Raw genomic sequence first — 19825 nt, 5'->3', positions numbered from 1 at the left:
GCATTGAGTGTTGTCTGAGTTGGTCGACTCTCTATCATGAGATCTTATAGGATTAAACTAAATATCCCATGAACCCGAATCCAATGGCTCACTGCCCCTTTTATGCTGAGCTCGCAGAGTTGTTTATACCAGCATGATTTAAACCATTACATATGAATTATACAGTAAGATTTATGTGTTAATGGGGGGTGTTTCGTTACTTGTCTCACCATCTAACTGTGGTTTTATTTAAAACTTTATGCAATTTACACTTCAAAATCTATAGAACAAATGTCATTTCTACCAGACACCATAACTTATTTATACTAACATCAAAATAATAAAGCATTCAAATTGTCCTTTCCAAATAAATAGGCTTGCTATTTTTGAGCTGTCATCATTACCGTGCTAATTATATTTTATATGGTTATTTTGATGTGAGTATTATATTTAATGAATCATCAGCCATCAGAGCTGACTTGTGAAACTCATAAACACATTCTCTGTGGTGTTTAATTCTTCTCATTACAACACCCTTGGACCAAGGCTAGTATCCAATAACCTTGCATGCCAACCAGCAGGGGTTTCTTTAAAGGACCAGTCTACTATTTTTCTCTGGAACTGATAATTGCTAAGCAATAACTTGCGTAAATCATTACTTGGGTTCTAACTCAAATTTTATATCTAATCACTAAGAGTTTCCTTCTGAAACTCAAACCGAGTCACTTTGGGTCATGAAAGAGGATAATGATTGACACTCGTAAAGACCTGATTTCCCTGAAGTCTTATTGCGATTTGATTTGAGATGTTATGGTTAACTTCATAGATAAACAATCTTATCAACTTCACAAATGCTTTTTAAACTCAGACTTGAACAATATCAAAAGAGAATTCTGATCATGTGTAGTTTTACAACAAAAAAGTAAATTCAAATCAACTTAGCGTAAAGAGTTCCTTTAAACTTGGTTCAGTGCTTTATATTCCTGTTATACTCACAGTTCATTGGCAAATGCAGTGACATCAGTAAGTGGGGGTTACAACACTACAACGTGCCTGGACCATTCAGACCGGACTATATTTGGCAGTGTGCCCGGTGCGTGCTGTGCACGGCATACTTGGTGTTTAGTTTACATCAGAGCCTCCATATTTTTTCGGTTCATCCTCTCTTGGTTGCTGATGTTTCTTAAGAAGATGTCTCGTTGAACGAGACAGGTTGGGATGAGGGGAATGTCAGGATTGCCAGTGAATTTACCTAGTGGAAAGAGCCTGGTAAGAAATGGACTAGTTTCTCTCAGCACTGGAGCGACCTTTTCAAAATATGCACGTTGAATTCTAGATGCAAATTACATTGAACATATTTATTAATTAAAGACAACAACAAGATTTTAGTGTTAAAAAACACAAGACCACTGGACATGTATGATCGTATGTTTACTGACCTGGAACCTGCAGGTCCAGTGTAAATTTGAAGCCCAGTTGTAATTAACAATAAGTAATAAACAAACGCACAAGTTTTATACAAAGATTTGTAATTAACAAATTAATAAGTTTGTGGAAAGTAAGTGGAAAGTTCATTGTAGTGCTTACCAAGATGTCAGAAGTCACGATGGTAAAGCCATTTGACAGTTCTTCTTTTACACATTACACTAAATGGTTTGGCATGTTGTCAAAGTGAATCAAGACAGGGGAACTTTTATTGGCAAGACTTCCCAAGTACAGACATTTGAGTCACTGTAGTACATTACTGGTGGAATTTCCTGTACTGGATATTGGATAAGCTAATAGGAAAACGGTGTCTTTGTGGGAAGATACAGATTCTCTACTAAAAACTGTGTTTTCTGCTTTTAACCCAAACTTAACTGAGTGACCTCTGTTTAGCATCCAAAGTTTTCAATTTTTTCAAAATCCTTAAGTATTTTTTAAACTCATGTTGCTTTTAAAGATGCGCAGTGGTCAATGGTAGTCTTTGTTGGCTTTTTAAACTCATGTTGCTTTTAAAGATGCGCAGTGGTCAATGGTAGTCTTTGTTGGCTTGGCTGTCTGGTAAGTCCTTTCAAGTCCCTATGGTGGCTTTCTTGGGGGGGGGGGGGGTAGGAGGAGTTTGGGGATATCTAAGGGTAAATGGAATTCTAGTTTGCTTAACAGCTTCCAATCACAGACAACTGCATTTCCGGAAACAATTCAAACTATTTGTTTTAGGGTTTTTGACCTTCACAAATACCTGTGATACTACTATAGAGGAAGTTAAGTTCAGCAATCGTGGGAGTTTCCTCTACTTTCTTATCTGAGATTGATGAACTTTGTTCAACAGATGGTGGACATCCTAAATATGTCAAAGCTATGTAGTAGAATCATAGAGTAAGGACAGAGCTATGGAGCTATGGTAGAATGTAGCATAACGCCATTGTATGATGAGCTCAGTTTGTAGATCTGGGAAACATTTTGTCAAGGGTAATATTTAAGAAAGCACAATTTCTATTCATCCAAATGAGCTAGTGACAGTGACATGGGATGTACAAACTGGAAACAAGGCATTGGTAGATTTTACACACAGCTTTGCACAAAGGAATTTTGCTTTGTGGTTGAATGGACTTGATTTCTTAAGGCCAAGTTATGTTTGAAACTTGACCATGCAGCGGCCGATATCACGAAACGCTAGGATTAATCCTAACTCGAGTTAGGACGAGCAACCTGTCCTAACTTAGGATGGGTTCAATTCGTCCTACGTACTTGGATACGGAACTGAACCCGTCCTAAGTCCTAAGATTAATCCTAAGTTAGGAAAAGTTTGGTGAAATCGACGGCTGGGCAGTATATGTTGGCAACGTATGTCTATCGTACCTTGAACTTACGGGGAACTTATGCAGAACGTATGAAGCACACGTTCAGTACGCCGAGAAATTTTGAACATGATCAAAACAATTCGGCGGGCTCGATGTGTTCACAATTTTAACAGCGTATCCCAGCGTGCTCTTAACGTGAATGACGTATCCCCAACTTACCCGAAACTTATATCAGCGTACACCAACGATATTTCGCATACGTTGGCATACGTTCAGGCGATACGCCATGGTGTGACAGGGCCTTTAGACTGAGAAAGGATGGTGTTTTAATTCCTTCACAGCACTAATTAAAAGTTGCTCCTCATGGAGTTGAGGAAGTTCTAGGAATGGTTTAATTCAAGTATGCAGCTAATACTTCCAAAACGACATGTGTTTTAATGATATTTTCAAGACCACCAACAGCTCTCGTTTTCAACACCACAAAGAAAAAAAAAAATTGCATCATTTAAATTTCAGACATATCTTTTCACTTCGCACTGAATGCCGTAGAGTAAATAACTATGTAATGTGTTCTTCAAACCTAGGACTCATACTGTTGCCCTGAATTTGCAATGTTCTGTGGTTAAAGGGTCGTTGAGTGATTTACAGATGGATCTGATTTCATCCATAACTGGTGGGTAGTTTGTTTGAAACAAATTCTTCTAGGGTCCTTCAGGTATGGAATGTTTAATTGTAGATAAAAGAATTTAGCACAAAAAATATATATATTTTGATTAAAATATCTTATGACATTTGATTCTGCAGTAGTCAATTGCCATCTTAGGCTTTGTGTGGACCTTTCTGATATCTCACCTTTTTGGGAAATATTAAACCCATATGTTAAAAAAACAACGGTAGCAGTTGGTCCTTGGGGTTTCAAATAAAATTCCCCCGAATATCAAAATGAATATTTGAGTTGTTTGGATGAATGAATGCCATCTGTAAATAGAATGTTTTTATTGTTATTTATTAGAAAACTAATCAATATAGGTTTTATATGAAACTGCACAAATTTATAAATATTTGTACAGCTTTGAAAAGTTGACACAACTGTCACAATATGAGATATCCCTATTGGGGTATATATTTGTACGCTGTTGGGATGATTTAGTCTGAAAGGGGGTATTAGTGGTTCCTAATTAGGGATATTTCATGTTAGAACGATACCTCCTGTGCAAGGCAAACAGTGAAATGACTTAAAGGTCACGAGTGCACTTTTAAACCACAGTTTGTCTAGACAGCCCTTGACCTGAAACTCAAGGTCAGTAGTGTTAAGATTGGGTTTTTGTATTGTTTCATAGGTAGGAATACAAAGTAACCATAACACAGGTTGAACCTGGTTTCACTCATTGGGGATTCATGTCACTGGCTCATTTACCTACATGCAAATTGAGTGTTTTACCCAAACTATGGGCAGAGCTTTATGTTGTATTGATTAATTGTTTGCTTCTCTTCAATGTATAAATCTTTTTGTTGAAATAATTGTTTCCTGTCTATGACAGAGAGAATCGATCTTGTGAAGCTATAAAAAATGACAGAGAGAATCGATCTTGTGAAGCTATAAAAATAACCCTTCTCATGAGCAAAAGTAACTCACAAAACCTAAGTGAATGTCATTCCATTTTTTTTCCCATTTTTTTTTTTTATAACATAGGCCTATCTTTAAACTAACATTTTGGATTGATTAAGTGTTGTGCCATTGAAAAACAAGTAACAAATTTGTGTATAATCAAGAATCTAATTTTGCTTTCTTGTAAGAAGAAAAACACATAGAATGATCACATCTTTAGATCTTATTGAACACAGAGGTAACTACTCAGGTTTTCAAAACAAACTCGAGCCGATGGTGGTATTTAAAAATGGAACAAGAACCTATTTAAGCTATTTTCTCCAGGGTTGTTAAATCGTGACATTGAAATAATTTCCAAATCAGTGATGCTGAAAAGGGATCCCAGCTGTTGATCTAGTTTATGGTGTTACTTTCTAGCATATGAGTTTTTTACCAACAGACCAATGGATGGATTTTATTTATTTAAGGACATACTTATTATTTATTCCTGGTGCAAAGTATGTCTATTGATTAACTGAACTGAAATATTGATGATTTATTATTTCTGTCCATTGTACTCCCATGCAAAACATTGATTGGTCATGAGGTTTTTATTAGTGCATCTCAATTTGTTTCTGATTGAAAGGTATGTGTGTTTACATTTCTGTCTCAATCATATATTTTTTTGAAAAGTAAAGAAATTGTAATCTTATGTAAGGTTCCAAAGTGTGTATGGATAGGGGATAGCTTTGGGATGTAGTTGGTGTCCCCTGGTCTGGCTATCTCCCCATAAGCTTACCCTTTTCAATTTCTCTGACGTGATTGTGATAAACTGCTGAGGGTCTGTCTATAGTGGGGGTGGGTGTGAGCACAAAGGATAAGTTATCATTTTTGGGGGTAAATTTTGCCTTAGGATAGTCTGTTTGGAGGTGTGGTGTAGACATTGGAAGTCATTGCTGTATCTTATTAAATACAGGGAACAATTTCTTGTCTTGAGTGTGGCATAAACGATGAGAAACAAAAGTGAAAGGTGCTTTTTTGTTAATGAATATCTGCTTTATCTTGTTTGTTATCTGCCGCAAGCTTCAAGTTTTTATTTCCAAGTATCTACACAAAATGAGCACTTTATAAAAACAAAAAAAGATCACCATGAATGGGAAAACATATTTCAACTGGTTTCAACTTATATACTAACATGGTTGTTTATTTTTGTACTTGAGAATCGAAACTTGGCTGGGATCCCAGTCGTATATACGACAATCGTAATGTCTATACATGTACAAGTTTGTTCACATGGACAGTGCTTACCAACTGTGAATCATTGGATTTGCTGGGCTGTTGTTTGCCCGAAACCCTGAACATAGCCCATTGGTTTGATTTATCCATGCAAATTGTGTGTGCTATTTGTGTTCTAAATTTAACCTTAAACTCACCTTGTAGGTTAAAATCCAATTAAAGGTACATTATGTATTTTTTTTTTTAAGTAAAAATTCATTCCAACCAAGAAACATATATAAACTTTTAAACAATGTATTTGATTGCTGATGTTGTACCATCCCTTTAAATGTCTGCTCCAGCATCACACTGAGCTGGCGGCAACACCATGTACAGGGACATTTTCCCCCTTTGGCTTAACTTTTCGCTGGCCCACAACCAGCCATGTTCATTGACTGAAAAGTGTGAGTGCCAGATGTGAAGCTTGGCTCACAAGGGAATTGAGACAAATACCAAACATATGTATATTGTAAAAACTGCATTACTGCATCACCTAAAGTCATGAAAAATGAGGGTAGGAATAGCTGTTCAAAAATACCTTGTTCAATTAAAAAATTATTTTAAAAGACTGATGTTTGCAAGGAACATTGATGCTGGAAAATTCTGTTGATGTTCTGACCTTTTTAGTTGGAAGAACCATGGTTTTTTCTGGTTTTTGTATGGCCAACATTTGAAATGATATTTTTAAAAGAACTGTTGTAATTGTCGATGATGGGCTATATTTTTTGGAGTATGTATACAAACATTTTAACTGCATCCCCAAATTATCCAAACACCTTTAATTCAAACCCCCAAGTTTGTGGTCTTGACACTCTTCAACTAAGAACAAAAAATCTACTCTGTTCCACCAGTTTTAAATATTTAAAACCGTCCATAAATTAAAAGCTGCCATCTTGTCAAGATTTTGTTACAGTAAACCACATATTGCTTAAACAAATTATGCATTAACATTTTGAGAAGCCGCCTCACCTTGTCAATGTGAGAACCTTGAGCCATCCAGTTCATGTGTTATAACTCTTAATACTTCTAACACCAGGGATAATTTGAGATAAGTCACAGCACCTGGTCCCACATTCTATAAAGGGGTGCATCAAGATATATCAAGTTTTTACTATGTGACTTTTATATTACTATCAAAGGGCAAAGATTAGTCTTTGGATGTTGGTAAGAAAACCCTTTTATCCAAACTTTTAAAGGAATCAAGATTAACTTGCAGAAACCAGGCTGCTAATAAAGATTCTACTCCATTTAAATGTTGCGACTCTGCTGACATAAAATTTACCTCATCTTATGTTTTAATTCATTTGATAAAATGTTTATGGTAAAATATAGTTAAATATAACAGAAAATATGGGTAAAAGATCACAAATTTTCAATTTCATTCAGTAAGGATGTCCTTTCTGCCCTTTAATGGTATTTCTTAAGGGAAGCTCCCTAAAGTCATGTACTACTGGGAACTTGAACCTTGGCAGGTACAGGGTTTATTGAAGGGCTTTATAACTATTTCCTGATGTTGGTTTCTTAGTGTGACTTGGCTCTTCATATCGAAGAACATTGTTTCAACTCAAAACTCATAACCTGGGAGTTTTATGAGACCATTCTTTTCCTGCACCTTAATGCTGCGTCTAAATATTAATTTTTTGTTTTATCCTTACACCGATGTGTGTTGGCACTGTATACTTTCCCGATTTCTGTGGAAAAAAAATCACAGTCATATTACTCGGGTGGGATTCAAACCCAAGACCTTTGCAACTCTAGAGTAGTGTCTGACCAATTTTATAATTGCAAAAGTTGAGGGTTCGAATGCAAATTTAACATCTATTGAATTTAAATACTTGGATAATTTATCAGTCACTTTCTGTTCATCCTACAGCTGATCTTTTCTCAAGAGTACGTTCGCGCCATGGACGGGTCTTTCCATCCCGGGCACTTCTGCTGCTTCCACTGTGACAAGTCACTGAGTGGAATGAGTTACATCCTAAGGGAGAATAACCCTCACTGTATCCCATGCTACAATGACCTGTTTGCCAACACTTGTGCCGAATGCAATCAGAAGATTGGACATGATTCTAAGGTGAGAACTCATCATAGAGTTATATATAAGAACTAGAGTGCGCACTGGCCTGTAATACGCGCCCCAGTATGCAAGCAGGCGGCCATTTTCTAAGTTGACAAAACAGCTATCTCACAGCTGTGTTTGTGTGGCCATTTTGTAAGTTGAACAAACAGCATCGCTTGAGCGTTCAATAAAAAAAACTCAAATGTGTATTTCTTATTCATTGCGCGTGCAGAATGACGCGCTTGTCATCTTGCGGTCCTGTGGCGTTTGTGCACGAAGCATCACTCATGCGCCCTCTAGTTTTTATATATAACTCTATGGAACTCATACAGAGAAAACATAGAAAAGTTTCAAACTTTTGAAATTATACATGACAATTTTGACAACCTTAAATAGTGTTTCTGGATATCACTTGATAGTTTATTGATGTAGGTTTATTTAAAATATAAAAGGAACAATGAGAATGAGTGAAAGTGTGTATACACCAAGATGTAGTAAACTAAATGTTATTTTTCTTGCATTCAATGACAATCGGCATTTATTTTCCCCCAAGAATCATAGCTGCAGAGGGTTCACAATGATACAGAAATATTTTGGAATATGTGAAAGAAATATTTTAACTCACCTTGACATGGAGTCAAAGTTAAAAACAATTCTATAGGTTTAGAACTAACCTTCTGCGACTGATAACAAATATGAGAGCTCATTAAAGTTTTAGTATGAAACAAGGAAATACTTTTAGTTTGATTTGGAGTAAAAAAGCACCACTTGTGCAACTGAATTTTAATCTCCCTCCAAAAAATAAAAGAAGAAAATCCCCCCATGGTCAAAGTTCTAATTGTATTGGTTACTGAGGAAGTAATTACATTTGTAAAACAAAACCAAAAATCCCATTATTCAATGGAAAGCGTGCCAGGTCCACGGAGTGCAGTTCAAACTTGTCTCTTTCATCGATGCTTACGTCACCAATCCATAATTCTATCCCTAAGGCGCACAGACGGTTATTGTTCATATTAAATAAAAGAACATGTAGTCTACAGTACTGCCTTCCTTGACAGTGGATATACCATGGGAAATCAGTAGTAACTATACTAAAAACTGTAAAAGCGACCCAACAAACTCTATTTTAAGCTTCCATCCCCCAAGACAAATCAGATGATGTGATTGTGAGTTATAGTTATAGATTTCCTGATGAGCTTAATGGTACACAGCGGCAGAGTACATTAAAGGAAAAGGTTGCCTTGGATCGGTCGAGCTGGTCTTTGAAAAGCATTTGCAACCGTTTGTTAATAAATGCATATGATTAGAAAGATATTTTAAAAGTAGAATATAATGATCCAAGTATCACTCGAATTGCGTGGTTTTCCTTTTACCTCGTCGACAAACACAGTCGGCCATTTATGGGAGTCAAAATTTTGACTCCCATAAATGGCCGACCGTGTTAGTTACGACCGTGTTAGTTCGCAAAGTAAAAGGAAAACCACGCAATTTCGAGGCAAATGTGTGTGGATCATTGTATTCTACTTTTAAAGCATCTTTATAACCATATGCATTTTATAAAAAAAAACGGTTACAAACACTTTTCAAAGACCAACTCGACCGATCCAAGGCAACGTGTTCCTTCAACTTTGATTGAAACAAAAAAGTGGTCAAAATGTAAGAGCTCTGTATAGTAATACTTCAACTGGCTGATCAGGGAACTTAAGGTGTTTTTGCTTGTGAAATTGTAAAAAGAAGGACACAAAAAAAAACAAATAAAATGTACATACTTAGTTACCTGTTCATGTTTGTTGTGTTGTCATTTAGCCTTGGAGAAAGACTCTGCTAAAGTCAAAACGTCAGGCCACTTACTATTTATTTGCGTCAACAAAAGTGTAATAAATGATTTCTTATCTGAATAAGTTACAGGTAATGTCAGCTATATACACACATATTTTTGGGCCGTCAACAAAACTACAAGATATCATAGCATTACCTTTGTAAAATAAATGTCGAATGGAACACTTACATTATCTTGATGTTGATGAAATTACTGATTGAAACGTTGAGTTAAACCAACGGTTCGTTTCAGAACCACCCCAACTCATAGTCATAGTCATAACATGGTGTTACCGCAAACCTTTCCATATTGATGAAATTTGTTTCTTTCTTTCTGTTTGATAGGATCTTTCCTTCAAGAATCAGCATTACCATGAAACCTGCTTTGAGGCTCGTTACACGTGCCATTTCTGCAAGGAATCCCTGGCCGATAAAGCTTTCGGTAACTGGGACAGCAAGATGTGCTGCTCTAGCTGCTATGAGAAACATCTGGCCAACAAATGCCAGGCCTGTGGGGAGATCCTCAAACCTGGTATGGCCCCTCGTCCTGCCTTTTACTCTCACTGGCTGTAACCATTAATAAATGGAAATTATTCTTGTTTAATTATTAATATTAGCATGGAATACCAATCAATGCAAATTTGATTATGGCAATTCTAAAGAAGATTTTTTTTTTTTTACTCTTCCGATCTTTGAATTCTTTTAAAAGTTTTTTTTTTTTTTCGGTCTTAAAAAAGTTAAATCAAAATAGTTGTTAACATTCCAGATAGTCCATAAACTTCATTTGTGTCTTTTGGTACCATTCCCAACATTTTAAAGGCAGTTGACACTATTGGTAATTACTCAAAATAGTTATCAGCGTAAAACCTCACTTGCTAACGAGTAATGGGGAGAGGTTGGTAGTATAAAACATTGTGAGAAACGGCTCCCTCTGAAGTTACTTAGTTTTCGAGAAAGAAGTGATTTTCCATGAGTTTGATTTAAAGACCTCAAGTTAAGAATTTGAGGTCTCGAAATCAAGCATATGAAAGCGTGTGACAAGGGTGTTTTTGTCTTTCATAGTTATCTCGCAACTCCGACGACCAATTAAGATAAAATTTTCACAGGTTTGTTATTTTATGCAGATGTTGAGATACACCAAGTGAGAAGACTGGTCTTTGACAATTACCAATAGTGTCCATTGTCTTTAACTAAGAAGCCTGGAGAGAAATTGTAATAAGAAAGTGTACAAATTCTATCCCCTGTAATTCTCATGTTCTGCATGTGTTAGGCCTACATAAGTTTCCTGAATGTTAATTTCTTGTTCAAGACTGACATTACCCTTATTTTTCTGAACCAGGTGTGACAAGACTCGGCTTCCAAGGCAAAGAATGGCATGACAAGTGCTTCCGTTGTAAAGTCTGTGAGAAACAGATTGGTACAGGCAGCTTTGTACCCAAGGAGTCTTCAGTCTACTGCACAAAATGCTATGAGGACACCTTTGGTATTAAGTGCACTGGCTGTGGAGAGGTAGGACATGTTTAAATCACTGAAACACATCAAAGTAAAACTAACTGGTTTATCTGCTGCCACCTAGTGTCTGGTCTGAGAGAGCCTCACTTGTAGCTAATTATTTGTTGCCTTGCATTAAGAAGGATTAACAGGGTTTGCCCATAACCTTTTCTGTGACCAACTAGAGTGACCAGGGCCCAATTTCATAGAGCTGCTAAGAACAAAAATTTGCTTAGCATGAAATTTCTTCCTTGATAAAAACAGGATTACCAACCAAATTTCCACATGATTTTCACGATAAGCAAACCATAGCTGAATACCAGTAACAAGCAATGTGCAACAAATGGAAATTTAGTTGGTAATCCTGTTTTTATCAAGGAAGAAATTTCATGCTAAGCAAATGTTTGTGCTAAGCAGCTCTATATGAAATTGAGCAGAGTTAGCCTGTCATTTTATTAGTCTGCTAGCTTTTTTACATGTCGTTTGTTATATTAAATACGGATGCTTTTTTAATACTGTACTTACCATACCAGTCAGATCAGTTGGAGAGAATTTTGACTGGTCTTCATGCATTTTAACTAGCATTTGGCCAGTGGTCCATTGTTAAGACTGCATGCTGATCAAGTGCCAAGACCAGATAGGTCAGGATTCAAATTCGAATCCACTTTTTATTAACTAAACCATCGCAACTCAGGAATGATGTGCTGGACCGACCACTAATTGGCCACAGCTAATTAGTTATAGGAACAATTTTAAATTGATGAGTTACCTACCACTTTCTCTCAGATCATCTCAAGTGGAGGTCTCTCCTATCAGAAGAAGCCATGGCACAGGGATTGTTTCTGCTGCTCAGGCTGCTCAAAGTCCCTGTGGAATCAACGCTTCACACTGCGGGATGAGAAACGCTACTGTGCTGATTGCTACGGGGAGAAGTTTGCACGCAGGTGTTCAGCATGCCAAAAGCCTATTGTTGGTAAGTTGAGGTGGAGCTAAAAAGTGTAGGATTGAGGGATAACAATAAATATTTACACAATGAACTCCAAGAGGGAATCTAAACTTACTGAAGGCCTTCTCGCAGACTCCCGCCTCATAACTTTAATGTTCCCCTTCCACTGATGTTTGTTTTCCTTTTCACTTTTTCTGTTTCTTCATCTGCATCTATCATTATCTCTCAAGGATATATCTGTATTTCCTACTTCATGTATCTCAACCTTTTCTTTTCCATGTGTCATTCTCTTGTTGTCCAACATCTATTTGTATTTCTCTCAGCCACTTGTGGAACATCTTGAATAAGACCTACGGTACCAGCCGGGTTGATAGTCTTATAGTTCAGTGCCCCTTCCCTTGGTGTTCCCATTTCTTGTCTCTTTGTTTACAAATTCGCTTTTTAGGTTCTTAAGGTTTCCCTACCTAAAACAAATTTCCTTTTGACTTTTAAAACTAATTTTAAAGGATTGAGGGTAACATATTTTGTTGTCATATCCCCGCATATTGCGGGTAATACCCAGACCTAGAGGGGAAAAATAAAAAACTTTTGTAGATTTGTTAAAGGTGATATATCTATGTATATATTTGGTTTGCGGTAACACCATGTGTGTATCTACTTGCCAGGTAGAGTTTGTTCTTAGAGAACTGTCTTGCTTAATTCTACTACCGCGGAGTAGATTGTTCGGGTGTTAGGGAGACTTCTCAGTTCTGAAAAGAACTGTCCTGCTTATTAACTATTACCAAGGCGGATGGTATAGAAATAGACTGGACTACTACTTTAGCTTATAGGATCGTATTAACTGTACTACCGCGGAGTCAGTTCTTGGGTTGGTCTCAACGTTTCGACTAGCTTGCTCTAGTCATCGTCAGGAGACTGAACAAACTCTACCTGGCAAGTAGATACACACATGGTGTTACCGCAAACCAAATATATATTGATACCTCACCATGCAATGCCTCAAATCCTATATGTGATATATCTAGTTGCAGTTTAGTCCCTTTGAAGCAGAATAAGCTTTTTGCGGGATAGCTAACCGGCTGGTCATCAACACTAAAAGCATGTAAAAAGTGAGAAACAAAGCAAAATCAACTTTTAATCACAGTTTGTTCACTACAAATTTAGTATTCAGTGATAAAATGTGGCCATAGATATTACAGTTTATAATGATGTGAACAAATATCAGAAAAGTGTTTCATCTTGTCTACATCATCATCGGAATGTTCATAAGATGTACTTGTGTATGTCAGAGATGTTACCAATTATAGCTAACATTTAAATGTTAAGCATCTGTAAAGAGCATTGGTTATCTGTTCTCTCTAGTATTATCAAATCTTATATCCTGGATTTTTGGTTTACACTTTTGTGTCTGAGTAATAATAATCACTTCTTTGAGACATCTCTGATAAAGATCTTTGTTAGGTTGTCTTCCATCTTAAAGGACAAGATGATGACTTGGGTTTAAATTTATTATCACGGTTTGCTTAGTTTCCCGCCATGACATAACCTTAAAAAACAAAAGCTAGATGGGAGACAACCTTTAAGTTCTGTGAAAAAGTGCAACTTTGCTACATTCTGGCAGTTCATTCATTCATTCATTCATTCATCGAGTCTTGTTGTATGTGCATGTTGCATGTCCAACCTAAAATTTTCCCAATTTTTCTTCAGTTGGCGGGCCGACTCCCCCTGGCGCCAATACTGGTAAGAAGGACTGTCATTTTTATGCCACAAATGCACAACAAGCCATTGTATTCTAATAGATAATCTCCTCTGTTTTGTTTGGTCAGCTCAGTAAATGCTTCAAACCCTTTTAATCCAGCCCTTTAAAAAAAAACATTACTCAAATAACATTTGTAAATTTATGTTTTGTTGTGGGAAAATGCAGTGAGAAATAAAAGGTAAAAAATGTTGTAACTGAGTAACATATCAGAACAGCAGTTTGAGTCTGATCAACTTTGCCTAAAAACTAAACGCTCATGTTGCTTTGTTAATGCTTCAGAAAAAGATTACCTTCAGTTTGATGAGTATGATACTTTTAAGAGATCCATAATCAAATTGTATGAACATCTCACTGGGCTTAAGGATTAAAATGGAATGGCTTTGTTTATCGTGCAGTGATGGTCTAACCCCAGCTCTGCATGCATCAACACCATTAGTAGTGGTTATAGTTACACCATGTTGTATATTTTATGTCGTAGTTGTTAAACAACCTTGTCACTGTTTTCACCACATCATCATTGAGTTTTAACTTCATTAGTCACTAGTTAATCCAAACAAATAAATGCATTTAGTATTGTAGCCACACTGTGAAGCTTATGCACTAGTGAATATTATTTGGACCACACATTGTACTTTAGTCATCAAGAAAATTAAGGCATGTTTTCCTTAAAGTTTTAACTCTTGTTTTCTTTTCAGTGGGAGGGTGTTGGGACTTAAACGAAATCAGCATTGTATTTCCACTGATTCACAGTGTCAATTCATAGAAACCCCCCAAAACTGCCCTCAGTTAAACACAAGTTCAAAACTATACTTTGCTCTTTGGGCACAGAGTGCATTTGCATACAAGACGGGAAGATTGTAAATTGTGTATGTTTTCTTGGAGCCAAACATTGTTTGTCAAGCATACCGATCACAATCTAGTGTATTTTGAATGTGGTTTTAAAGGGAAGGTACACCTTTGGTAATTACTCAAAACAAATATTAGCTTAAAAACTGACTTGGTAATGAACATTGGAGAGCTGTTGATAGTATAAAACATTGTGGGAAACGACTCCCTCTGAAGTAACGTAGTTTTTGAAAAGAGGTAATTTATCACTAAAATATTAAAAGACTTCTTGCTGGAAATCTTTTATTCCTATCTGAAAGCACACAAATTTGTCTTATGAGGGTGTTTTTTCTTTCATAATTTTCTCGCAACTTTGATGACCAATTGAGCCCAAATTTTCACAGGCTTGTTATTTTATGCTTATGTTGAGATACACCAAGTGAGAAGACTTGTCTTTGACAATTACCAATAGTGTCCAGTGTCTTTAACGCTCTATGGATGCACCTCTACACCATGCCTGCCTTGTGTCTTTGTATTGAAGAAGTTCTCTATTCTGAATGGTCAAGTTGACACACTGTGAATTGTACTTAATCACTGTTCCACTGTTGTCTTACCTCACAGCAATAACTGCTGTCGTGAAGCTAACTTTAACTGTAAAACTCTTTTCTGTATTTGGAGGCAGATACAGGGGCATGAACCCCCCCCCCCCCCTCAAAAAAGGGGAGGGATGTCTTATATAGCGCCTTTATCAAAGATCAAAAGTGCTGAACAATAAAGAAGAACAATGCAAAGAAACAAGAAAAACAAAACAACAACGGATTAGTGACGGGACTGACTGAACAAGTAGGTTTTGAGGTTTAAGATGACCTACTAAGATGCCTTAAGGTGACCTACTCAATGACAGTTTTATGAAATGTCAAACCAAAAATTAGTCATAAATTAAACTTAATGACACCTTTCAGAGTTTTCCCTAGCACTAAAACTGTGTGTGCTCTTTGACCTAACTGATGGTAAAAGTAAAGGTCTTCGATTTCACCCTACAATTTGAGAGTCTCTGTGATTATGGTATTTCTTGCTATCATCCCTTCCTCCTCTGCATCCCCCGATGTATGTGATGAAATGGAGTTTTATAGTTGCTGTTGAATCGTTAACAATGAGCAAGCTTTCCTGTGCTTATAATCAAGAAGGCTGTATGTATTTCTGACTTTCATACTGAGTCGAGTGTCTCATTTCCTAAACGCGACTGGGCAACAGTGGGCACCAATCAGATTATGCGATACGATCTGTGTGCCATGATTCCCTTTTATATAAGTGGCATAGAATATGAAGAAGTTATAACAAGATGCCCACAAATATTTATTTGGCCATAGAAGGAAATTAAATTTGTGAATCTTTTAATGCCATTGGTGAAGTGTGGTGGTTGCGAAAACACAATTCACGGATTTGTTTTGAAATGACTTGATTTTTGGGAGAGATAAACTTGAATAGACGCAGAATCATAGTGAAGAACAAATTGTGAAAATTTTTCCCACGCGTTCTATTTTTGACTTGCATGCCTCTCCTACTCCTGCTGGTGGCCCTCTAATGAGAGATTTAAACTCAGTTGTTTTGTCAATTGTGCCTCTGGGGTCGGACTTCTTTGCTTATTGTCTGAAGTAGGAATAAATTCTGTATTGAGTGTCGAGGGGACATTGCGTAACAATAACTAAGAAAAGTTAATGTTCCTTTTCTTCAGGCCAAGGAAGCACGACCTACGTCTGCTTTGAAGATCGTAACTGGCACAACAGCTGCTTCCAATGCCAGAAGTGCCAAGTGTCGCTGGTCAACGAGTGCTTTGTCATGGATGGCCAGGACATCGTATGCCCAAACTGTGCTCAAGGCTGATGATAGGATACAGTTAAAAAACGGAATCAATTCTGGCTGCAGATGCTTCTTGAGGGGTGGAGAATTAAGCCCCCTCCCTTTCAGACCCTGCCCCCTTATTTTACCTTGTTATTATAACTAAATGAACAAAATACCAATCTAGTGTGAACATCCCATAGGGAGCAAATTTTGAGTCTTTCAAAAGGATGCAGAAAAATGGCTTTTACAAAGAGCAGATATTTCCTTCCCTTTGTAAGAAGAAAAGATTTGTTTGGGGAAAATTATGAAGTATTATAAAACTCCACAATGTGTCTCTAATGCACTTGTAGTATATATAAAGGGAGAATAATAGTGTTTGAATAATCTAAATAAAGAGGAACCCAAAAATTAATGCAAATCTTAAAGATTTTGAAATTAAAAGACTTTAATTTTTTATCTGCACTTTCTTTGATTGTTTCAATTTCACTTATATGCTGTGAAGATAAAACCAAAATAGTTGTTATTAAAATATGTACTATATGAATTTGGTATCCTATGAAAACTCCAGTAAAGATACTGCTTACATATATTTAAGAGAATGAAAACAAAACAATGACCTTTTATAAATCTCTTGTGGAAACACCAACCTTTCCCTGATAAATTTTAAAAGATAGAATTTTACTGTGAAATTGTGATTTTTTTCGGAGAATAAATTAACAATTCTTTTCTGATTGCACGTTGAATGTAACAAGCAAAAAAAAAACTTCTTTTATATTTCACAGACTTGGGAATTAGAATGTTTTCTCCCTGATTCATGTAAGATTATTTTAAAGAAAAGTTCTGTTCTATTTATTGCCTAGCTTTCTGAAATAGAATAAATATTGTAGAGTTATAGAGTAGGCTGTAAACAATACTGTATAAAAACATTTTAAAACTATGACACGTTTATGCAAAAATTTATTTCCGTTATGCAGGAGTTTACAATTTACTGTGTATGGATTTTTATCTTGTGATATTTGTGTTTTCAAACTTGAATTCTATTTAGAAGAAAAAAACATTATCATGAAAAAAAATAATGTATTGTTCAAAATTAAGAGTACCATATTGGGAGGGCGTTGGCAAAACAATTCTATTCAATTTTTTAATCCTTGGACTTATCATGAGGAGCAACCTCGTCCCGCTGTCGATTTCACCAAACTCTTCCTAACTAGGTATTAATCTTAGGACTTAGGATGAGTTAAGTTCCGTAACCATAGACGTTAGGACGCATGGAACCCATCCTAAGTTAGGACGAGTCACTCGTCCTAATTCGAGATAGGATTAATCCTAGCATTTCGTGAAATCGGCTGCTGGAAGTCTAAGTCAGTCATATCCATGAAGTTATCTACCATTGATAGGGTTGTATACTAATTATAATAACACATTCAAAGAAAATAATCCCTTTTCTTTCATTGCAACTCCTTAAATTATCAAAAAGTAATTCTGACAATCACAGCTTTTCTTGAAGTTCAAAGGAGCCATATTGTTGTGAAGTTAACGTTTTAGGTGTTTAAAATAATACTATCAAGGTGGTACACCTTTTTTATTTAAAACAAATGCAATACATGTATTTTTACTTTGCAACGTATTGATATAATTGTTTGAAACATAATACTATGCTAAAAGAAAAGAAAAATTGAACAAAATTTAGTTTAGTGTATAAAGGCCCAGTCCCACTGCAGCGATAACCAGAACGTTAACGAAAACGATAACGATGCAAAGAGAACGCATTCTAGTGGTTGAATGAGCATGTGTGTATTCCGCGTGGAGCATTTCAACCAATACAATGCGTTCTCTGTGCGTCGTGATTGTTATCATTATCGTTCTCGTTATTGCTGCAGTGTGACTCGGCCTTAAGGCTCACAACAACAAAATGTGCCAGACCTGTTTATGATAATGAGTGTTTAGATATTGATTCCATTACAATAACTATTCATCATCACATTTGCATATTGTGTTTCCTTTTCTATTTCTTTCCCCTAAAGATAATCATTATTAAGTATTCAAGAATTTTACAAAAACAACAAAATCAAAATGCACTACCACTGTACTATGTAAACAAAAACAAAACTATAAAAAAAACCTTAATAAATAAACATTGTTGTAACTAAGTGACTAATTTTTATCTAACTTCTAAAAAAAAAATACTAATTGTGAACAAATACATATTTTCATTTGTCAGTTTTACATTTTAATATTGGTAGAGTCAGTACTTAAGATTGGTTTACTTTTGCTTGCTTTTAAAACTTACTAAAAACTTGTCAGTGAAACAAAACAAATGGAACCACTTGAATTGTTTTTGATGAAGCTAAGGGGCCGGTGTGCTTGTTTTGGGTTTTTAGTTTAGTTTTGCAGATTGTCACAATAAGGTTCCCTTTTTCTTCTCCACAGAAACACACTGCACTAGGTGAAGTCATGTGGTATGTTTTGCCTCGACAGTTAAAAGCTAGTTCAATCAAGGGACTACATAAACTGACTATTGTCCACCATTGAGAGATTTTCCTGGTACCAAGGATGTGTTTAATGCATAGGTTACCATGAAACATTGGCTAGTGGTTGACAATTAATGGTCGCTAATTGAACTTGCCCTAAGTTAAACTTTTCTCTCCGTTTTTGGAGTTTTTGATCACTTTTGACCATTTTGAAAAATTTGCATCACTCATATTTTCATTGTTTATTTGGCGTTTGGTTTGATTATTTACATCAAGAAAAGGGGATAAATACAGGTATCTATATTTTATTTCCTTACACTAAACACAAATTTGTTGATTTTTCTTTTTTTCTTGAATTGAAGTTGTGAAAAAATGATGATACAAATGGCTTAGCATTAATAAATGAAAGAACTTTTGTATCTTACTTTTTCACAATTTCATAAAAGAAGACATAGTGTTAATTCTGTGTTTAAATTGTTTAAATACTTTCAAGGTAATGAAATCCTACCTTGGTTTTAAACTTTTTCGTTCGAGTGAAAGACAAAACAATGAAATAAAACCTTTGTTTCTGCATTGTTTTAACTTTTGTTCACATTGTTAAGTTGAGTTTTGCATTTAATCTCATGGCACAATTTTATTTATTGAAACAAATTACATTTGGTATTGCCCTAGGAATCAAGTGAAATTAAACAATTTGAAATCTTTACTTTTTTGCAAATTTCTGAAAAAGGACAACAAAATGTCACAACAATTTGTTTTGTGGAATGTGAAGCCATAATAAACGATCCCTTTTCAATTGCAGTTAATTCTTGCTTGCTGAAAGCTTCAAACTTATTGCCAAGACATGTTTCTTTTTGCAATGCCAAATTATATGCACCATTTTATTACATCTTGTGCTGTCAAACTGCCGTAGCTCATTTTGATATAACTTTTTAAAACACCATCGAATTCATGGCAAGACTTGTTTTAAATTTTTAGCGAAATTCAAA

At 35.8% G+C, this 19825-nt stretch overlaps 1 protein-coding gene across 3 annotated transcripts in view; it reads left to right on the top strand.

The window, feature by feature from the left end:
- Positions 1 to 17462, top strand: part of LOC139946962 (four and a half LIM domains protein 3-like) — a 141734-nt gene extending 124272 nt beyond the window's left edge. For 2 of the 3 annotated variants that reach the window (XM_071944753.1, XM_071944755.1), the window contains exons 6-11: positions 7499 to 7699; positions 9848 to 10034; positions 10842 to 11011; positions 11780 to 11966; positions 13647 to 13679; positions 16259 to 17462. In XM_071944753.1, the coding sequence (XP_071800854.1) occupies positions 7499 to 7699; positions 9848 to 10034; positions 10842 to 11011; positions 11780 to 11966; positions 13647 to 13679; positions 16259 to 16407 (927 nt within the window). In that variant the 3' untranslated portion in view covers positions 16408 to 17462. The remainder of the gene's footprint in view (positions 1 to 7498; positions 7700 to 9847; positions 10035 to 10841; positions 11012 to 11779; positions 11967 to 13646; positions 13680 to 16258) is intronic. The other variant, XM_071944754.1, reaches the window with a different exon arrangement.
- The last annotated feature ends 2363 nt before the right edge of the window (positions 17463 to 19825 follow it).

Source organism: Asterias amurensis, chromosome 14 (genome assembly GCF_032118995.1).
Source record: "Asterias amurensis chromosome 14, ASM3211899v1".
NCBI lineage: Eukaryota > Metazoa > Echinodermata > Asteroidea > Forcipulatida > Asteriidae > Asterias > Asterias amurensis.
Note: the sequence above shows the minus strand (reverse complement) of the source record. Positions and strands in the feature narration are given on the sequence as shown.